Source organism: Podarcis erhardii (assembly GCF_964252035.2).
Source record: "Podarcis erhardii genome assembly, chromosome: 2".
Lineage (NCBI taxonomy): Eukaryota > Metazoa > Chordata > Lepidosauria > Squamata > Lacertidae > Podarcis > Podarcis erhardii.
In genome coordinates, this window is record NC_138498.1 from 36,994,042 (window position 1) to 37,014,232 (window position 20,191).

Genomic DNA, 20,191 nt, shown 5'->3' on the forward strand with positions numbered 1-20,191 from the left:
GCAATTGTTCTGCAAAGGGAACTTGCCTCTCCTTCTCCCCTTCCCTGGCTGATGGAGATGTCATCAAGGTTTGAAAGAGAGTATTGGAACCAGGTTGGAGACCTGACTTGTTCTCAGCGAGGAACCAAAGTTACAGTATTGAAAGCACCCTCAGCTGATCTGAGAAAAGGATCTGTTGGGAGTGTTGATACAGTGAGCCTCCCATCTCATGCTATATATGTGTAAATAAGCCTTATATTACTGAAACGCCACCAGTTTCCAGTTCATTCCAAAGAAACAAAACCCAAGGTCTGTGCTGGAACCCTCTCATCTCTTAGCAATTAGAGTGTATGTTACAATATATTTCAAAGACCCTGGAAGAAGTTTGGGGGTGCAGCCAGTTGCAAGATGCATAAACACTGCTGTTTCTCTTCTGTTTTATGGCTCTTGAGATATGGGTCCCCACAAGCATCTGTCAAGTCCAAGACAGAATGTCCATTATGTGGACCTTTGGACAAGCCTAATGTCAAGGGTTACCAATGACTTACTTACATGGTGTTCATTGTGTGAGAATTATATATATTCCCCATTCTTCTTCCAAGGAGCTCACACATGATCTCCCACCCAGACATTGCTCAGGGCCACCCCCTTTAACTGCAGCAGCCCCCTTGCCTTCAGACCACAATGCGGCTCATGGCCAGCTGAATAAATTTATTGTGCAGTAAATAAAACATTTGGTTTTTCTCAAAAGTGCCGCACTAGTAGCAGGGACTTCCATGTTTTCTGAGCTCTTGTGTATTTGACACCTGTGGAAATGTGATCACTCCCCCCCCCCCCAAATAAGACACACATTGTGATTGCTTTGTGGCAAGGAAGGAGTCACAGCATCTTTTGAATGTTTTGAGACGTTTGTGACAACAAAAGGCGCTGTTCTCCAACTGCATCGTTTTTTAAAAACCTTCCTTTCCTTTTCCTCTTCTTCAGCTCTCAGCTAGTGATATTCAAAACCACCACCAGAGAAAAGTGATAAAAGGGAAAGTGGTGCTAATTGCCACAGCAACTTCTTGCTAGTTTATGAAACATTTTCTTGGCTGAGCAACTGTTGGTAGTACTGGCTCATCTGACTTTCCAATCATTTGTCTGTAACAGGATAATGCTCTCGAAGGCTGAACAATCTGGTATGAATGTTCGGGACATAGTTGTATATTTCAGGTTTGAATGCCAGTTCATATTTCACACCCATTTTCATGGCAGGAATATCTATATATCTCATTTATATTTATATGAAATAGCTGCCTTGAATTGTTTAAATATTGAAATGAAAGTCAGTTTGGAACCCACTCTGCAGAGATGACGCAAACCACCCAGCCTTTCAATTTCTCCAGCGGATGCCATGACATCCGAATCACCCTGGGGCATTGTGGGAATCTAAAAATGGCAGGCATCTCTTAAGTCACCCACTACCAGACAGACAGGACTGGGGAGGATAGACAGGTGGAAGGTTCAAATTTGCAGGAGGGACGAGCACAGATGGGCCACAGAGCACTGAGGTCTCAGAATAGAATTTGACCAGGCTTCATATACACAATACATTTAAAGCACTCTCCCACCAAAGAATCTTGGGAACTGTAGTATGTTAAGGTTGCTGGGAACTGTAGATCTGTGAGGTGTAAACTACAGTTCTCAGAACTTATTTTGGAGGGGTGTGGTTTAAATGTGCTTTAAGGTACACAGCCTGGGATGGAAGTTTATGATGTAGCACCCCATCTGAAGTGTGAATGCCTGCTCAGACATTATCTATAGTGTATGTATTTGGATTCCTTTGCTGAACATTCCTATTATATTTTGTATTAAACATTTATGACCTCCTGGACCCCAGCCTGTTCTAAAGCCAGATTATAATAATTTATTATATTATTATTAACGAGATGTTTCTAGTTTTGCTTGTTGAAAGGCTTATGGAGTGCTGGAGGTTTTAGCAAGCCCAGAAGGACTACTTTACTGTCGCAGCAGCAGCAGCAGCAGCAGCGTGTAAGGGAGACGGCATGTGAAAATTACTGCCTGAGGCAGCCACTTCACTCTGCCTAATGGCAGGGCTGGCTCTGATTGCAATGCAATTAACTGATGTGAGGCCTTTAAAAAAACATTTTTTGTTGTTGTTTATACATATTTGTTTTAATTATTTGGAGTGTGTATATTCCCCCACCCATCCATGTGAGAGTCAGCTTGGGGGAGTACCCCCTATTCAGTGAAAATAGCACAATGGCAGTCCAGAAATGTTTGGAGGACCACAGTTTCCTCATCTCCACTCTTAAGGATCAGAGCATTTGAAAATAATCATGTGCAAGCCTTGGTGTAGAATTAACAGTCACAATGAGGTAACTGCTCACCCTTGGGTTTGAAGAAGAGTTTGGATTTGATATCCCGCTTTATCATGACCCTAAGGCAGTGTTTCCCAACCTTGGGCCTCCAGATGTTTTTGGCCTACAACTCCCATCATCCCTAGCTAGCAAGACCAGTGGTCAGGGATGATGGGAATTGTAGTTCAAAAACAGCTGGAGGCCCAAGGTTGGGAAACACTGCCCTAAGGAGTCTCAAAGCGGCTAACAATCTCCTTTCCCTTCCTCCCCCACAACAAACACTCTGAGAGATGAGTGAGGCTGAGAGACTTCAGAGAAGTGTGACTGGCCCAAGGTCACCCAGCAGCTGCATGTGGAGGAGCGAGGAATCGAACCCGGTTCACCAGATTACGAGTCCACCGCTCTCAACCACTACACCACTTGGGTTACCTTACCTTACCTTACTATATGATGTTGCACTATATAGGCAGACTCAACAAACACAGAATGGTGACACTTATAACAAGGAACACATGTATAAAGATTAAATAAAACCACAAGACAGCATATTGGCAGCATACATTGTCATACAAATAATGCAGAGGAAAATTACAACAGGGATCCATTGGTACGTCGGAGAGTAAACAAGAGGATCTAGTACGATAAGGAGGAAAACGTTCACAAATCACTTTTCATAGCACCAAAAGCCTATTTTATAAAATACACGGTTAAATCATAGGTATTAATATTTATTATTTTATACAGTGCCATTTGGGGGGCGGGGGGTGAATGGCAGTTTTAACAGACAATTCAAATGATAAAACAGCTTCCTGCCCCCCCGAGGGACCCTACTGTTTAGAACAGGCTTGGAAGGGATGGAGTTGACTGGGCGAGAGTCAGCAAAGAGCTACATCCAATTGTTCCCTTACCTTCTGCTTACATAAGCGAATACCTAGGTTGCCCTTCCACTGCTCTTAATTTTCTACCTCCGGTTTACAATGGGCAAGGTGATGTCCGTACATAAGAGTTCTTTTGCTTTTTGCTTTTCATCCTTGCTTGGCTGTTTCTTTCTCATGTGTAATAAAATCTCTCTCGTCAAAAGTACATGGATAGATATGGATATATTAGACAGAGAGACAATCACTTTCTGTTTATGGAAAATATAACAGTCAGGCTTTTTTTCTCATTGCCATTAAAAAGAGAGAGAGAGAGAGAGACAGAGAAGCCAAGAGATGCTATGGGCTGAAATTCATGGGGTTGGAAAATTACATTCTGAAGTATATTGCTTAAAAGGCTAACCAGTTACTGTGTATGTCTCTCTTCCAAAAATATTATCCTTTTCTGCTTTGAAAATTAACTTTAAAGTACATTTAGATTGTGGTATAGGATCATACTTTAATTCTGGATCAGCTTCAAATCTCAACTGCAAAGGTCATAGCTTTTGAATAAGGCTATTTTTAAGGATGCACTTTTGTCCTTATCTGATCATGTTGTTGTTGCTTAATATGTAAAAATTAATAAAGTGGCTTGCTGGTAGCATTGCCAGCTTTTTTTCTTTCTTCTTTTAACAACACCTGGTCTTGTGTCTTTAAAGAACAGACTGATTGGCAAACACGATCAGGGGACAATGTTCATCTCCATGCCATGAAGAAACATGTCACCTGCTGATTTTTGCAGATCGACTGTCTACTGAAGGCACAGGAGCAATCAAGCCAGGTGCTACCCACCCCCTCCTGGGTCAGATGTCAATCTTGATGGAATTCAGACATTGCACCAGTCAAAATCTGATCAGCATGAATTAAAAGGAAAAGAATGAAATGTTGATTGTGGCACCGAGCCAATCCTGGTGCTAATTCTGAAGCGGTTATCCTATGCACAAAGTTCATGAATAAATCCCATTCACTTCCATGGGAATTATTCAACTATAATTGCCCATAGGGTCAAGGCCTTAATATGTGACTATGATTGTAATTCTATGCATATTTGATCCATACATGTGATTAAACTCTATAGAACTCAGAGGGCCTGACGCCTAAGCTAAAAAGTATAGAATTGGCCAAAAATAATGAAATATTCTCTCTCTCTCTCTCTCTCTCTCTCTCTCTCTCACACACACACACACACACACACACACACACACACACACCATGAGAGAATGTCTTAGGCCTCGTGAGATGTCTAGAAATGCATGTATCGACATATTCTTTTAATATATCTCATTTGGTTTTTGGTTACACTCGCTTTACGTATTCAAGCTTTGGCTAAATCTCGTCGGAAAGACTCTCCTGTAATCTCATGACTCCTGGAGTTGGATCTGTGAGGGGGAGGAAACACTAGATAATACAAGACTCACGACAAAACAGTGAGTGTTGGAAACACTGTTGATATAATTCCAGAGAAACTCCAGCCTAGAGGAGTTAACAGCAGAGATAAGCAGGAATGATAGACAAGACTAGAATTTGACCCATAGTTAAGATTTTGCAGAATCTAGGCTATGTAATGCTGTGATCAAATGCATCTCCTAAGGACGTGGCTCTGAATGCATCATGCGGATACAATTCTGGACCTAGGTCCTGCAAGCACTTATGCACACGTCATCTAGTGTTCTGAACAAAACAAGGACACGGTTACTCATGAGTGGTGCGTGAGCACAAAAGTGCTTGCAAATGCTAGAGCTTTAAATTCTCACCTTAAGTACAAAAGATGGAAACAGACAGATTCAGTGCCCTTTGATGGAATGTCCTCTGCAAGGCAGACAACAATTGTAAATCTCCAGAGCTATAAACATGTATGAGCTTTTAACAGTCTTGATCTATTTTATATTTATTTTTCCCCCTGGGGAAATTAAAGATATTCCCTCCCCACCCCCGTCACAGTGTACATGATTTAAATTTGCCTGTCTATACTTCGGGGAGAGTGCTTGTGCACAACCGGCCTTCTATAGCTTTGCTGGTCTTTGCTATAGAAATCATAAAGCACTTCCACTCACTAATATGTACACGGGATGTAATTAAAGGAGACAGATGTAGTTCTCTTGGGTGCTATCATGTTCCGGTGCCAGTTTTTTTCTCATGGAGACAGAGCATTTCAGGTCTGCGGGAGGGGCTCTGTCACTTTGCTGAAGCTCCTGCCGCCGCCGTCACCGCCGTCACCTGGGGGCTCCTGAGGGGAAAAAGCAACAGAGACAACCCACTAGCGTGATTCAATTTTTAAGGTTTCCTATTGGTCAGGGAAGGTGATGGGATGCAATGTCCCTTCAAGCTAAGGTGCGTAAAATACAGTTGGTACCTCGGGTTACAGACGCTTCAGGTTACAGACACTTCAGGTTACATACTCCGCTAACCCACAAATAGTACCTTGGGTACTTCAGGATGAGAACAGAAATTGCGTGGCGACGGCAGCAGGAGGCCCCATTAGCTAAAGTGGTACCGCAGGTTAAGAACAGTTTCAGGTTAAGAACGGACCTCCAGAATGAATTAAGTTCTTAACCCAAGGTACCACTGTAATTTCAACACCTCAACATTCCATTAACACTTATAAATAAATGTTAATACCAAATCTCTCTCTGTCTGTGTATCTATATCCACACTCAATGCCAATAATCAATATAGGGCTGACAATATACTCTTACCATACGAAGAATCTATTATTGTCATTATTATCCATGTTATATCTATTTTTCATAAATTCAATCAATGGTGGCCATTAACTTCTAACATTTCCCCTCTCTTTTTCTTCCCTCACATAGTCGAACCAACTGTGAGTTGATGCATTTCTGCCACTTTCTAAACTTGAACTAGCCAGTAGTTTTGTTCTTTCAGTTTTGGGCTGCTAACATATGGGCAGGTTTTCAGTTCCATACCAATTCCTTAAGTTTAATTTGGCCATGTAAATAAACCCCAGGAAATTATTAAAGGGTCCCAAGTTATTACACAACGTCATTATACATTAACATATATTAGGGCTGCCATATGTCTGGAATTTCCTGGACATAGCCGGGATTTGTCCGTCAGAAACAGTGTCCAGGTGTAATTTTCAAAAGTTGAAGTGTTGGTTTTTGGGTGAATTGTTGCAAACTTTGGCAAAAACGCTTAACAACTTTTGTGTCCCTATTTTCACTTTTGGAAATATGGCAACCCTATCATATATCACAGTGTGATTAATCTAGTCACTTCTTCCCAGCGGTCCATTATTATCTAATGTCTTTTTTTCCTCAAGGAGAAGGAGGGGTGAGGATGGCCTGTGAATTAAGATCTGCTTTAGAGATAATCTTTTGGGTAGCCCTGCCATCTAAGGCTGACCATGGTCCACGACTGAGGAGGACACCTCAGTTGTGGCACTACACTTGTGGCAAAGGGTTGCCTGACAGGAAAACCTATTGTTTCATTCATTCCCACCCCCACCCTCACCCCTGGCCTGGCTTTTAAACTTAAATATAATTTAAAGTTACATTTCTTTTCATTGGGTGGTTTTTAATGCTGCCTTAATTAAGTTAATATTATGTTTTTCATGGCTTTCACATAAGAATGTAAGAAAAGCCCTGCTGGATTGGATCAAAGATCCACATAGTCTAGCAGTCTCTTCTGTGGTAAACTTTTTTTTTTCTTAAATTGAAGACTGGTATAAAACACTCTTAAAGCAAACAACATACTCTCCAATATTTCTCTGATGAAAATAGGAATAATAATAATAATAATAATAATAATAATAATAATAATAATATCCCACCCATCTGACTGGGTTGCTCCAGCCTTCAGATGTCTTCTAAAGGTTGTATAGTTACTTATCTTCTTGGGTCAGGGGTTGCATAACTCCATACCCTCCAACATTTATCCCATGAAAATAGTGGAACACCCTCCCCTTCAGGTGTCAAAGCGGGACATTCTGAGATTGAATCAGAAACCGGGACTTCTGTAAATCCGGGATTGTCCCTGGAAAATAGGGACACTTAAGAGGGTCTGAAACAAGAGTCTGCTACTGTTTTTGAAGAGAAATTCCCAAACTGCGAACTCACAAACTGCGAACAGCACAGTCCTACACACATCTACTCAGAAGAAAGACCCAATATATCTGTGGTATTTTTTTCTCCCAGATAAGTGGATAAAAGTTTGCAACTGTTTTCAGTGGCCTTCTCTAGATTTAGCATAGCTTATGTCCTATTTTACTCCTTCATAGTGAAATGCAGAATGTTACATGTTCAGCTGGCCAATTCGTAGCACAGGAAGGAATGGCTTTAATCAACACATCATATACTGTATCTACAAATCATGAGGGCAAGTTTATTATGAATTCAAGCAAGAATATTTCCTTTTGGAAGGGAACTGGGGTGTGTGTGTGTGTGTGTGTGTGTGTGTGTGTGTGGTGAGGAGGAGGATTAAGGAACTCGCTGAGTCAATTAAAACTACAGGTTGATTGTTTTATTATATTTGGAGACTCTGGGATCCCTTGGGGGCTGTTGGCAAGAGATTTGCACAAGGGGAGAAATGGAATTTTCCATGCTCCATCTCTCTGTGAAATGAGAAGATTGATGCTGTGTAATTTCTGGTCATTAACCCGCTTTCTCTGTTCAGGAGGACAGAACAGGAAGTGCGTAGCTACCCAAGTGCCACACACAAAAAACCCCATCTTTTTAGTGACTCTTTAAAAAACACACCAAAAAACGTTTCTAGAAATTATGCTAAAAGCTGTCCCTGGATATTTGCCCCCCATATTTCAAATATATGCTTGCTTCCTGGTCTATACCCTTTGATTACCTCCCCCCCCCCTTCTATTTAATCCATTTGCTGCCAAACATTGGGGAATTAATCTTAGTCCAAGCTGACAGTTTATATTAAGTGCTTCTCAAGATACACAATATTGCTCTGAGCAGACGAAGAAGAGACAGACGAGGCCAGTTCACATTCCTGCCCTGGTATCACTGCAGAAAACCTTCCTTCCTTCCTTCCTTCCTTTCTTTCTTTCTTTCTTTCTTTCTTTCTTTCTTTCTTTCTTCCCTTTAAGAGGATGTCTAGGGGAAAAACCCCATTGACGTAAGCTATTGCAGCTCTGCTTTAATTGAGGAAGCCCAACCTATTTATGCTGGCTATGGGTCTGGTTTTTTACACCCCACTTTTTTCTCTAAGGAGCTTACGCTGGCATACATGGTTCTCCCCATCCTCATTCAATCCCCACAACAACCCTGTGAGGTAGGTAAGACTGAGAGGGTGTGCTTGGCCCCAGGTCACCCAGTGAGCTTCATGGCCGAGTGGAGATTCGAACCCTGATCTCCCAGGCTCTGGTCTGGCATGCCAACCACAATCCACATTGGCTCTCTACGGTTAGGTTTTTGAAACTGCAGTCCAACTCATGGTGTATTTATCATATGACTGAAATGCATTGAGTGCAGGATTTCCATGGATGCCAATCAATAATTGACTGTCGGATGATCATGCTCATCCACTCATTTTAAACTTATGTCCTGCATAAATTAGCAACGAAGAGGGCGAAACTACTACTACTACTACTACTACTAATACCCAGCCACTCTGGGCGGCTTCCAATAAAATATTAAAATACAATAGTCTATTAAACATTAAAGGTTCCCTAGACAGGGCTGCCTTCAGAGGTCTTCTAAAAGTCTGGTAGTTGTTCTTCTCTTTGACATCTGATGGGAGGGCATTCCACAGGGCAGGTGCCACTACCGAGAAGGCCCTTTGCCTGGTTCCCTGTAACTTGGCTTCTCGCAGCAAGGGAACCGCCAGAAGGCAATTTGCATGGTAAATCTAAATCTGCTGGGGGGGGAGCAGCTGAGGAGAGTTTCAGGGGGAAACAGGCTGGCTTTTCCCGAGAGAAAGGCTTCGCACATGCATTTGTGTGTAACATGTAAAAAGGTAAAGGTAAAGGACCCCTGACAGTTAAGTCCAGTCACGAATGACTCTGGGGTTGCGCCACTCATCTCGCTTTACTGGCCGAGAGAGCCGACGTTTGTCCACAGACAGTTTTTTCCGGGTCATGTGGCCAGCATGACTAAGCCGCTTCTGGCGAAACCAGAGCAGCGCACGGAAATGCCATTTACGTTCCTGCCGGAGTGGTACCTATTTATCTACTTGCACTTTGACGTGCTTTCAACCTGCTAGGTTGGCAGGAGCTGGGACCAAGCAACAGGAGCTCACCCCATCGAAGGGATTTGAACCACCCTTAATTCCTCCCAACCATTCTTTTGTGTCCGCCACTGTACAGTTTTTGGCAAATGTTCTGCAAGCCAAACAAAGAACGCAAATTGGTATATTTATGCAATGCCATTTGCATGCTTTGTTTAAGTTGCAGAATTTGGGTTTGCAGGTCAAACAGAAACAGCTATTTTTAGTTTAGAATTCTAAGTACAAGCCTGAGGGCACTTGAATGTGACATTCTCTTACATGCCGCAATCCTTCTATTATACACAACCCATCCTGACTCTCACTTTTTCGTTTTGTTCTTACTTGTATCTTCAGAGCAAAGCAAAATGGGTTCAGGATGACACACAGCAGTAAGGTGATCTGCAAAACCACCCATAACTGATGTGTCTATACTTGAGGTCTGGTGGAGTATTGATTTTAACATCACTAGCAGACCCTCCAAGTATCCCTATTTCCCAGGGACAGTCCCAAATTTACAGAAGCCGTCCCGGTTCCTGATTTGACCCCAGATTCTCCGGCTTTTCCTTAGGATATCCCTGTTTTCCTTGGAGAATTGTTGAAGGGTAATAATAATAATAATAATAATAATAATAATAATAATAATTTATTATTTATGCCCCGCCCATCTGGCTGGGTTTCCCCAGCCACTCTGGGCCGCTTCCAACAGAATTTTAAAATACAATAGTCTATTAAACATTAAAAGCTTCCCTAAACAGGGCTGCCTGCAGATGTCTTCTAAAAATCTGGTAGGACATCTCTATTTTCATCAGAGAAATGTTGGAGGGTATGGAGTTATGCCCAAGCCAAGGAGATAAGTAACTATACCAACTTTATAAGACATCTGAAGGCAGCCCTGTACAGGGAAGTTTTTTTTAAAATGTTTTATTATATTTTTATATATGTTGGAAGCCACCCAGAGTGGCTGGGGCGACCTAGTCAGATGGGAGGGGTATAAATAATAAAGTTGTTGTTGTTGAATAGGACGTCCCTATTTTCATCAGAGAAATGTTGGAAGGTATGCAATAGGTTAACTATTTATTCTTCCCTTTAATTGGGGTTCTCAGCTTATGCTGTACTTGACTGAGGAAAGATGATTAAAAACACAACTATCTTAGGGCTCACCAGATTTCTTTTTCATTCATGGTGATTTGCATATGATTTGCCCATGACGGCACAGGGACACGTTTATGTGCCATCCCATAACCCAAACCATCTCTTGGAGATGTCCTAGCTTAGGACCTCCTGCATAAAGCTATCCATTGGATAAGATGGTCTACAATTCCCCCTAATCCCAATAAACTGTAAATGCAAACTGGGTTTGTTTTATTAAACAAAGTGGTGGTAAATCAATCAATCAATCAATCAATCAATCAATCAATCTAAAAGTGTTGTAGGAGTTATGAATATCAGGCACCAGTCCAAATTCCAAAATGCCATGCCTAATAATTAGATAATTTTGTGAACCATATGTGGTTCCAACCGAGATTGATGACTTGGATGACCATACTTGCTCTTGTCTCATGACAGGGTAGCGCAGCAAAAGAGGGAGAAAAAAGGAGAGTGCTTCTATAGGTTTGGTTTGGTTTTTAAAGCAAAGAGCCCATCAGAAATGGCAGGCTGCCCTTGGACAGTAAATCAATAACAGTCCTGCAAACCAACACGATAAAAGTGCTTTGGAGAGAGTGGGTGGAATGGAATGAACTACAGCCTACGCAAAAATTAAACAGAATAGCTCAGTAAGGAATACATCACCCTGATCTTTTATTCCGGGGTGCCCAAACTTTTTTCAAAGAGGGCCAGATTTGATGAAGTGAAGGGCCGACCAAAATTGTTGAACTTTTTTAAGGATTGAAGTTGCTGAGTTGTTTTTTTTTAGGATTTTACCCCAGGACATATACTGCCACGGGGGGCGGATTTTAGATCGACCAGGGGACCAGATTAGGCCCCTGAGATGGACTTTGGACATGCTTTTAATGCTTGATGTATTACAATATTTTAATATTTTTTTGGAAGCCGCCCAGAGTGGCTAGGGAAGCCCAGCCAGAGGGGCGGGGTATAAATAATAAATTATTATTATTATAAATTATTATTATTATTATTATTATTATTATTATTATTATTATTATTCCTGTTTTATTCCCTGTCGCTTAAGGAGGCCCACTTTACGCCCTCTCCATTTATTGATCACTAATCAATCATCAGCTTAGCTTTCAGATGATTGACTTTGCCAATCCAGAGCATGGATGCACATTCCTTGTCTGTGAATCCTCTTCAGCCCACTCTCTGTGGTTAGCAGCTCTGGGGGATGTGGTGATGCGCACTAGTACATGCAGCATTGCTAGCCAATAGGCAGGATGTCATGTGTGGGCAGAATATGCCTGGGGTGCAGAATTTTGTGGCGGAGATGATAACCGCGTGGAAACATGTGATGCGAATTGACCTGATCCTAGCTGGATTCAAACCAGTGCTTTATATGAGAACAATTTTCAAATTGCTAATACAGGCTCCCTGGAGCCTTCTTGTTCCCATCCATACAAAAGTCCTGCTGGCCACAGCCATTCGGGAGAGTTTTTGATGTTAATCTGCTTCCTCTTTGTGTTGAAACTATACACAGGATGTGGTGAGGACCCCAAGGATTGTGTCTGCATATTAAGCACATTCATGTATGGAAACGCTCCCCCCCCCCCACAGCCTTACAGGGATAAGTGAGAAATCAGGTTTAACTGGATAGTTACTAATGCTACACAGCTTTTAAAGCTTCCCTGATGGTTCCTTCAAGATGCTGTTGTTGACTCACTCACTTGTTTTGGCTGTACAATCTGTTATTGCATTTGCAGAAGACAAGATCGGGGACACATGGGGAAGGAGAACAAAACAAGTGATCACTTTTGAATTCCTTTGAGCCACTAAATCTCCTCTCCTTGCAAAAAATAAAAATAAAAATTACGGAGGGAATTCTGCTGCTGAAGGAATGTAACAGGAGCTCAGATCCTATCTGGATAAGATAGGAATGACTGGAGTGCTTTGGGGACGTGGCAGAAAACGCTTGACCAAAAACTATCTTCATCCTAGAGACTAACACTTAAGGCAGGCATAGGCAAACTCGGCCCTCCAGATGTTTTGGGACTACAACTCCCATCATCCCTGACCACTGGTCCTGTTAGCTAGGGATGATGGGAGTTGTAATCCCAAAACATCCGGAGGGCTGAGTTTGCATATGTCCGACTTAAGGTTATAGAGTCACTGACTTGAGAAATCGTGTCCTCCAAATCATTGGAGAGCCATGTGTTGCGGTGAGATCACCAAACTGCCTTCTTGTTGCTGGGGCAGGCCTGTCTGGATGACCTCCTTGCCTCATTGGTCGCCCCTTTGTTGCTGGGGCAGATTTCTGTCGGTTGGGGTTTGATTGGCACATAAAGGGCTATTTAAGGGGCTACACGTCTTCCTCTTTCGCATCATGCAGCGGATCTCCCACCCTCCCTCCCTATAATTTTAGGTTGTGTTTTTGACCTTGCTATGCCTATGTAGGGGTTGTCCGTTTTTGGAGCAGGGGCCCAGTAGGAATTCTGCTGATTGGCTGGTGCCATTTGGTTTTTGCCTACCGTGTAGCAAATCGTCACAACTTTGTAAGGTTGGCAGTTAGGCATTGGTTCATTCTTTGGTGGAGGGGATTATAGATTGGCTGTGTCTGCCCCTCAATTTTGTTGCTGCTGCTAGGGAATTCCGTTAAAGGAATCCAGGGGCTTGATTTGCTCTGTCTGATCCCCTCTCATGGATAGGGCCATGCCAGAGTTCCTGGGAACATCTGGGGTGAGCTGAGAGGCGGAAATCCACCTCTGTGCTCCCCCAGTATGTTTTCCCTTACTGACCTCTGGAGGTTCCAGTTGTCAGTCCTGTTCCTGCTGGTGCAGGTTCAGGTAGTCCGAACCAATGCCTAAGCAACCAGTCACATGGTGTAATCAATAAAGTTGTGGCCAAATTAATGCCAAAAATCCTAAACAAATATTCTGTTTCCTGTGTGATTTATTTTGGGGGGGGGGGTTGGGGGTTTTCACACGCAAAAGGGTCAAAATGGCCATACACCTCATGCTGCCTTCAAGTTCATCCATAATAATCCTAAGAACACAGGAAGTTCTGCTGGACCAGACCAAAGGCTTATCTACTTCAGAGTTCTGACCCCATGACTGTAATCATATTGCTTCCTATACTGGAAGTATTTATTTCTGATATATATATATATATATATATATATATATATATATATATAATCATATACCGCTTGATTGTACAACAGCAACAACCTCAAAGGAGTACACAGCCATCATGACTAGTTGCCATTGATAGTATTCTCCTCCATGAATTTCTCTAAATTCCTTTTTAAGGCCACCCAAGCTGGGGGACAGGACGTGGGTGGCGCTGTGGGTTAAACCACAGAGCCTAGGACTTGCCGATCAGAAGGTCGGCAGTTAAAAAGAATTTGCCCACTAAGAGTAAGAGTAGGAAGCAATGCCCTCACCCTGATCTGGCTTTGTGGCATCATCATGTAGCTTGATCTGGTTAGCTACATGCCACTCCTGGCTAGAGGGACGTGGGTGGCGCTGTGAGTTAAATCACAGAGCCTAGGACTTGCCAATCAGAAGGTCAGTGGTTCGAATCCCCGCGATGGGGTGAGCTCCCGTTGCTCTGTCCCTGCTCCTGCCAACCTAGCAGTTCGAAAGTACGTCAAAGTGCAAGTAGATAAATAGGTATCGCTCCGGCGGGAAGGTAAACGCCGTTTCTGTGCGCTGCTCTGGTTCGCCAGAAGTGGCTTAGTCATGCTGGCCACATGACCCAGAAGCTGTACGCCGGCTCCCTCAGCCAATAAAGCGAGATGAACGCCGCAACCCCAGAGTCAGCCATGACTGGATCCAATGGTCAGGGGTCCCTTTACCCTTTACCTTTAAGCTGGTGGACATCACAGCCTCCTGTAGGAACGAGTTCCATAGTTTAACTGTGTGCTGGGGAAAGAAGTATTGTCTGTCTTGAATCTTCCAACATTCAGCTTTGTTTGATGGCCTGATTCAAGTATGATGAGAGATTGGGGGGGGGGGATTCTCTCTTTTATCAATATCTAGCTTTCCCTTCCCAAATTATAAAGGCCCAAATGTTGTTAACACTTCCTCATGGGGGAAAGAGATTCAACACGTGTTTGTGACAAGATGGAACAAGATGGAAAACAGGATCTTTACAGCAACCTCTTGAGAAGCAGGAAAAAGCCTCATTCCTCTGAAAGGGGAAACAGGATGGTGACAAAACTCCTAGTGCATATTTGCACTTGGCTCCCTTTCTGAACACTCCCAAGACCTGTCTACAAATGGGCTGATTCCCACTCCTTGCATACGCTATTCCTCTGATCTTTGTTCCACAGGGATTTCTCTGGTACTAACGTGGAATTTTGAGACATACATTGCTTGCATGCCCATCTGCTACTGCCTACAAAATCCATCTCTGACATTCTGAGGCCTCTTTTTTATGTCTTCCCAGTGCCCTTCTGCAAGGGACAAGGCGCAAGGAAAGGTGAATCTGGTTCCTTTTTCTCTTTTCTTTTCTTTTCTTTTTCAGCTGAGGTGCTGATGAATAACATGTGAAAACAGATGGCGGTTGCCATGACTTGTCTAGTGGAGCTGGGAGGGGCAGAGGCTAATTTTGAATCCACAAAATTAGATTACTGCTTGATGCAAGGAGTTCTACGAGCATCAGAGGAGTCATCCTTGTTAGGTGAGGACTGAACCCCAAGACCATAACCCCAGAGGGGCTAAAGTATAATCTGACTCCTTTCCCTGGATCTCCAGCTAAGTCTACAGCCTTTTGTTTTTCAGAAATATAATCTAATATCAGTATTTCCCACCCACTTTGCCCAATACACAGAAAGATATTGGGATGATTGGCACGTTCTCATTTTTCTATTTTTTAAAATGGATTTTCATGGATTTTTTCATGGGATTATTTAATACATTGCCATGACATTTACAGCCACACTTTGGATTATATCTGCTTTCTAGGCATGGATATGAGTATTATTATTATTATGAATAGTAGTAGTAGTAGTAGTAGTAATTTATTTATTTATACCCTGCCCTATGGGTGGCTCCCAACAGAATATTAAAAACATGATAAAACATCAAACATTAAAAACTTCCCTAAAAAGGGCTTCTAAAAGTCTGATAGTTGTTTATTTCTTTGACATCTGATGGGAGTAGGCGCCACTACCGTGAAGGCCCTCTGCCTGGTTCCCTGTTATCTCACTTCTCGCAGGGAGGAAACCACCAGAAGGCCCATGGCGCTGGACCTCAGTATCTGGGCTGAATGATGGGGGTGGAGATGCTCCTTCAGATATACAGGACTGAGGCCATTTAGGGCCTTAAAGGTCAGCATCAACACTTTGAATTGTGCTTGGAAACATACTGGGAGCCAATTTAGGCAGTTTAGGGCTTTATGTGGCCAGAGGGCTCTTGGACCCTGTTGGAGCATTGGCCTCCCTCTCTAAGCCAAGCAGAATCCTCTCAGGCTTTAGGAAGGAGGCACCAGGGGAACATTTAGGGGACTCGACTAGTCCCTCTAGTCCACTGACTGCAACCACTATGGGGAAGTGTACTTCACCAACCTAAATTAGCCAAAGCATGCTGTATGCTAGATTGGCAAAGTGTTAAGGAGTCACTGAACACGCTGTGGCACCTACATTCTGCTCTAGGCTTGCTTCAGCTGTTCCCTATCCAGGGCTGTCTTAAGCATATGCAGCGCCGGGGTGTAAAGATCCATCCGGCATCCCCCGCGGTTGCCCAGTCCCAGGCACGCAGGAGGGCGGAGCCGGCCGGCCGGCGCCTCAGCGTCTCGCTGGCTCAGTCGCCCCAGAACTCGTGGCGCAGAGCCACCTGCAGCAGAAGAGCCCGCCGTGGCGCTCTGACAGACGGGCTCTTTCCCAGACTCGGCTCTTGGGCCCTGGACTTTTGGCCTTGTGCCTCTGAGAGCCAGCCACCCGGGTGCCCCGAACCCCTGCAGCCTATGGGTAAGATGGCCCTGTCCCTATCTCCAACTCTTTTGATCTTAATGCATACTTCCAACAACATGGGATATGTTCGGTTATGCCTTTTTGTGTCCGTGTCCCAGTTCATGAAAACAAAAAGCAGTGTTAGAGTGCATGGAGGATGCTTCGTTTAGTATGCAGTTCATGTACAGAGGCTGTCATAGAGATCTGAGGGATTTCAGCAGAGCAAGAAAAGGTGTGTATATGTTTGCAGAGGCAGGTTGAAAATCACTGGACTAGGTACCACGCCACTGCGCACAACACATCACCAAACAGTTACATTTCCATCATACTGCTCCTTCTTTGTATGAAATGGGCTTTAGCAGGTTCTACTATAATTAGGAATGAACCAAATATGTGTAAAAAATAATAATGATGCCTCGCTGGGCAACTGGAGAGGGACAGTGAACACAGGTAAAAAGAATTTGCCCACTAAGAGTAAGGGCAGGAAGAAATGCCCTCACCTTGAACTGGCTTTGTGGCATCATCATGTAGCTTGATCTGGTTAGCTACATGCCACTCCTGGCTGGAGGGACGTGGGTGGCGCTGTGAGTTAAATCACAGAGCCCAGGACTTGCCGAACAGAAGGCCGGTGGTTTGAATCCCCGCGACGGGGTGAGCTCTGCCCCTGTTCCTGCCAACCTAGCAGTTTGAAAGCACGTCAAAGTGCAAGTAGATAAATAGGTACTGCTCCGGCGGGAAGATAAACGGCGTTTCCGTGCGCTGCTCTGGTTCTCCAGAAGTGGCTTAGCCATGCTGGCCACATGACCCGGAAGTTGTACGCCGGCTCCCTCGGCCAGTAAAGCGAGATGAGCGCTGTAACCCCAGGGTCGGTCACGACTGGACCTAATGGTCAGGGGTCCCTTTACCTTTACTCCTGTCAGTGCAGGAAGCATTGGCTGCCAGGCATTTTGGGGGTGTGGGGGTGTTATGACATCATTACATGAACTCCATGAACCCTGACTGGCTGGGATTGTGTAAAAATGGCACTCAAGAAACCTTTGATCATGCAGCAAACACCCCTCAAACAAGAGCAAACAAATGAGGGGGAGGGGGAAAACACATTACTAATATTTTTTAATGCTGCCAACCTTTTCATTGTTTGTTTAAATGCAGCTGCAATGTGCGAAAATATCCCAACCAAAGGAACAGGGTTTTGAAAACCCATGCAAAGCAATAAGGACAGCCTCATTCAATGGATGCCAGACAGAGTCTGGAAATTAGCAATCCTGATGGCTGTCAACAATCACAGTTTGTGTATTCATATGCAGGGTTCTTAAAAAAGTTGATTACCTATTTAACTACTTATTTCTAACAAAGTAAGATACTTCAGCATCTCAGTACAGGTGATGTTTTGAGGAAATGTCTCAGATAAGTAATTTGTCTCAGCAGGTAAATAATTTTAGTTGCATTGTTGGAATTGAGCCACAGCACTGAACACCTGTTCAGAGGTGACAGTGCTGACTGAAAGCTGATTTGGAAGCCACCTTTTTCATACATAAATTCATGATGAGTGATCAATATTCAGCTCTGAAGATCCAGAAGGGGAAAGCTATAATGGGGATCTGCTTATAATTTTCTGCAACACGGATTGTTAAGCACTTTGCACAGTTAAAATGCTCTGTAATTAATAAATGCAGGCATCACTCAAGTTCTCGGATAGCAGTTTCATGGGGTACCAGACTTTTTGTCATTTTAACTCTAAAATTAAAGTTGTAGTTGTTTTTTTAAGTGTTTTATTTACATACTAGATCTATGTATCACTTTTTAAGCTTGGACAGTTTTCAAAAAGTGTACATTGTACAGTATCAATTATTAACATATCTGAAAAACATAAATAAAAGTAGATGTAAAAGCAAATCAAGCCACACAGGGAAAAAGGAAAAAAGTCAAACAAGCCATATCCTTAAAACTCCTAATCTCCGAAGGTCTGGTGAAAGAAAAACTAATAATAATAATAATAATAATAATAATAATAATAATACAGTGGTACATCGGGTTACATATGCTTCAGGTTACATAAACTTCAGGTTACAGACTCTGCTAACCCAGAAATGGTGCTTCAGGTTAAGAACTTTGCTTCAGGATGAGAACAGAAATTGTGCTCCGGTGGCGCGGCAGCAGCAGGAGGCCCCATTAGCTAAAGTGGTCTTCAGGTTAAGAACAGTTTCAGGTTAAGTATGGACCTCCAGAATGAATTAAGTACTTAACCTGAGGTACCACTGTAATAATAATAATAATACGCACAAGGACATGACAGAGTCCAGAGGCTTTTGCTGAAAAAGTATTGCACTTTGAAGAAGACAACCTAGTGAAATTGTTGTCTGCATAGCTCAGTAAATGGATCAAAATCAGTATTTTAAGTTGGGCTCAGAAATAAAACAGTAACCAGGGCAGATGTTCTAGATTCAGGTAGGTAGCCATGTTGGTCCGACGCAGTCAAAATAAATAAATAAATAGTCCAGTAGCACCTTAGAGACCAACTAAGTTTGTTCTTGGTATAAGCTTTTGTGTGCATGCACACGAAAGCTTATACCAAGGGCAGATGTTGAATATGATTCTAGTACCTAGTGCCCATCAATAGTCAACCAGCTTATCAGGGAACAACAGGTGACCTGTTGACCAATTTGTGAATCGTGAACTCCCTAGAATTTGTTACAAAATCTGATAAGAGTGGCCAAGGTTTTATAAGGGATGCATAGAAAGTCATTGGCAGACGGGTTGGGGCAGAAACCGCTGCTGAGAGTTTTAAAACCCATGATGACATACCATTCTATAAGAGCTGCCAAATGCTAAATCTTCTCTCATCTCATCTAATGCTGCCATATGTCAACCGTCAATTTCAAAGATTGAGATCAGATCTCTTTGGGCATCAAAAACACACAGGAAACATGTGGGGAATATATGGAAAATATTTGAGAATTCAAAGAGTTGGAATCCATCTGTCTCGAGAGACAATGGAGTCCGCCTCTGAGGGCGAAGCCAAACTGGTGAAGAATCACAGCACCCGCTGTGACTGCAGAGATCGGAAACTCATAACTGCTGCCTCACATGTTATTTTTGCTGCATTAGCAGCACTGAAGTGATCTCTCCCCCTGGCCTCACTAATGTGGTCCAAAGGAAAGCAGAGCAATACATTGGGCACCAGCTTGGCTGCCAGAATTGCTGGAAAGAGGCATACAAGGCCTTTTTCCAACTGCCTACTCCAGATTTCTGTAGGGTTTACTCATTAGCCTTTTCTTCTCCCCAAGATTTCCCTCAATTACAATTTCCAATTTAGCTAGGATTATGTGTGCAGGGTTCCTACCTTGATCATGGCTGAACTGAATGAACGGAAATCCAACTTTGTTTTGCACAGTTAAAACACTAAAGAGCGTGTTCTCTAGCCTCCCGAGTGCTGTAATTTGCTTGAGTAATCACAGCCTATGGGTTCTTGGACAATCCAATTAGTTCAAGTCAAAGTGTGTTAGATTCACGCCACAAGAACTATGCAAGGCATTAAGCAGAGTAAACATGGCATGATGCAATCTATGACTTATCTACCGAGCACAGAGTGAAACAGAAGAGATAAATGGAATCTGGTTTCCAAGAATTTTCATTTTGAAATGTCTGTTGCTTATGATATGATAAAGAGTGAGAGAAAAGGCTTAGGA

At 43.0% G+C, this 20,191-nt stretch overlaps 1 protein-coding gene across 2 annotated transcripts in view; it reads right to left on the bottom strand.

Annotated features, from left to right (window-relative positions):
• Positions 1 to 3,051: 3,051 nt before the first annotated feature.
• Positions 3,052 to 20,191, bottom strand: part of CYGB (cytoglobin) — a 51,936-nt gene continuing 34,796 nt past the window's right edge. For both annotated transcript variants that reach the window (XM_081850947.1, XM_081850946.1), the window contains exon 4: positions 3,052 to 5,480. In XM_081850947.1, coding sequence (XP_081707073.1) covers positions 5,406 to 5,480 — 75 coding nt within the window. In that variant the 3' untranslated portion in view covers positions 3,052 to 5,405. The remainder of the gene's footprint in view (positions 5,481 to 20,191) is intronic.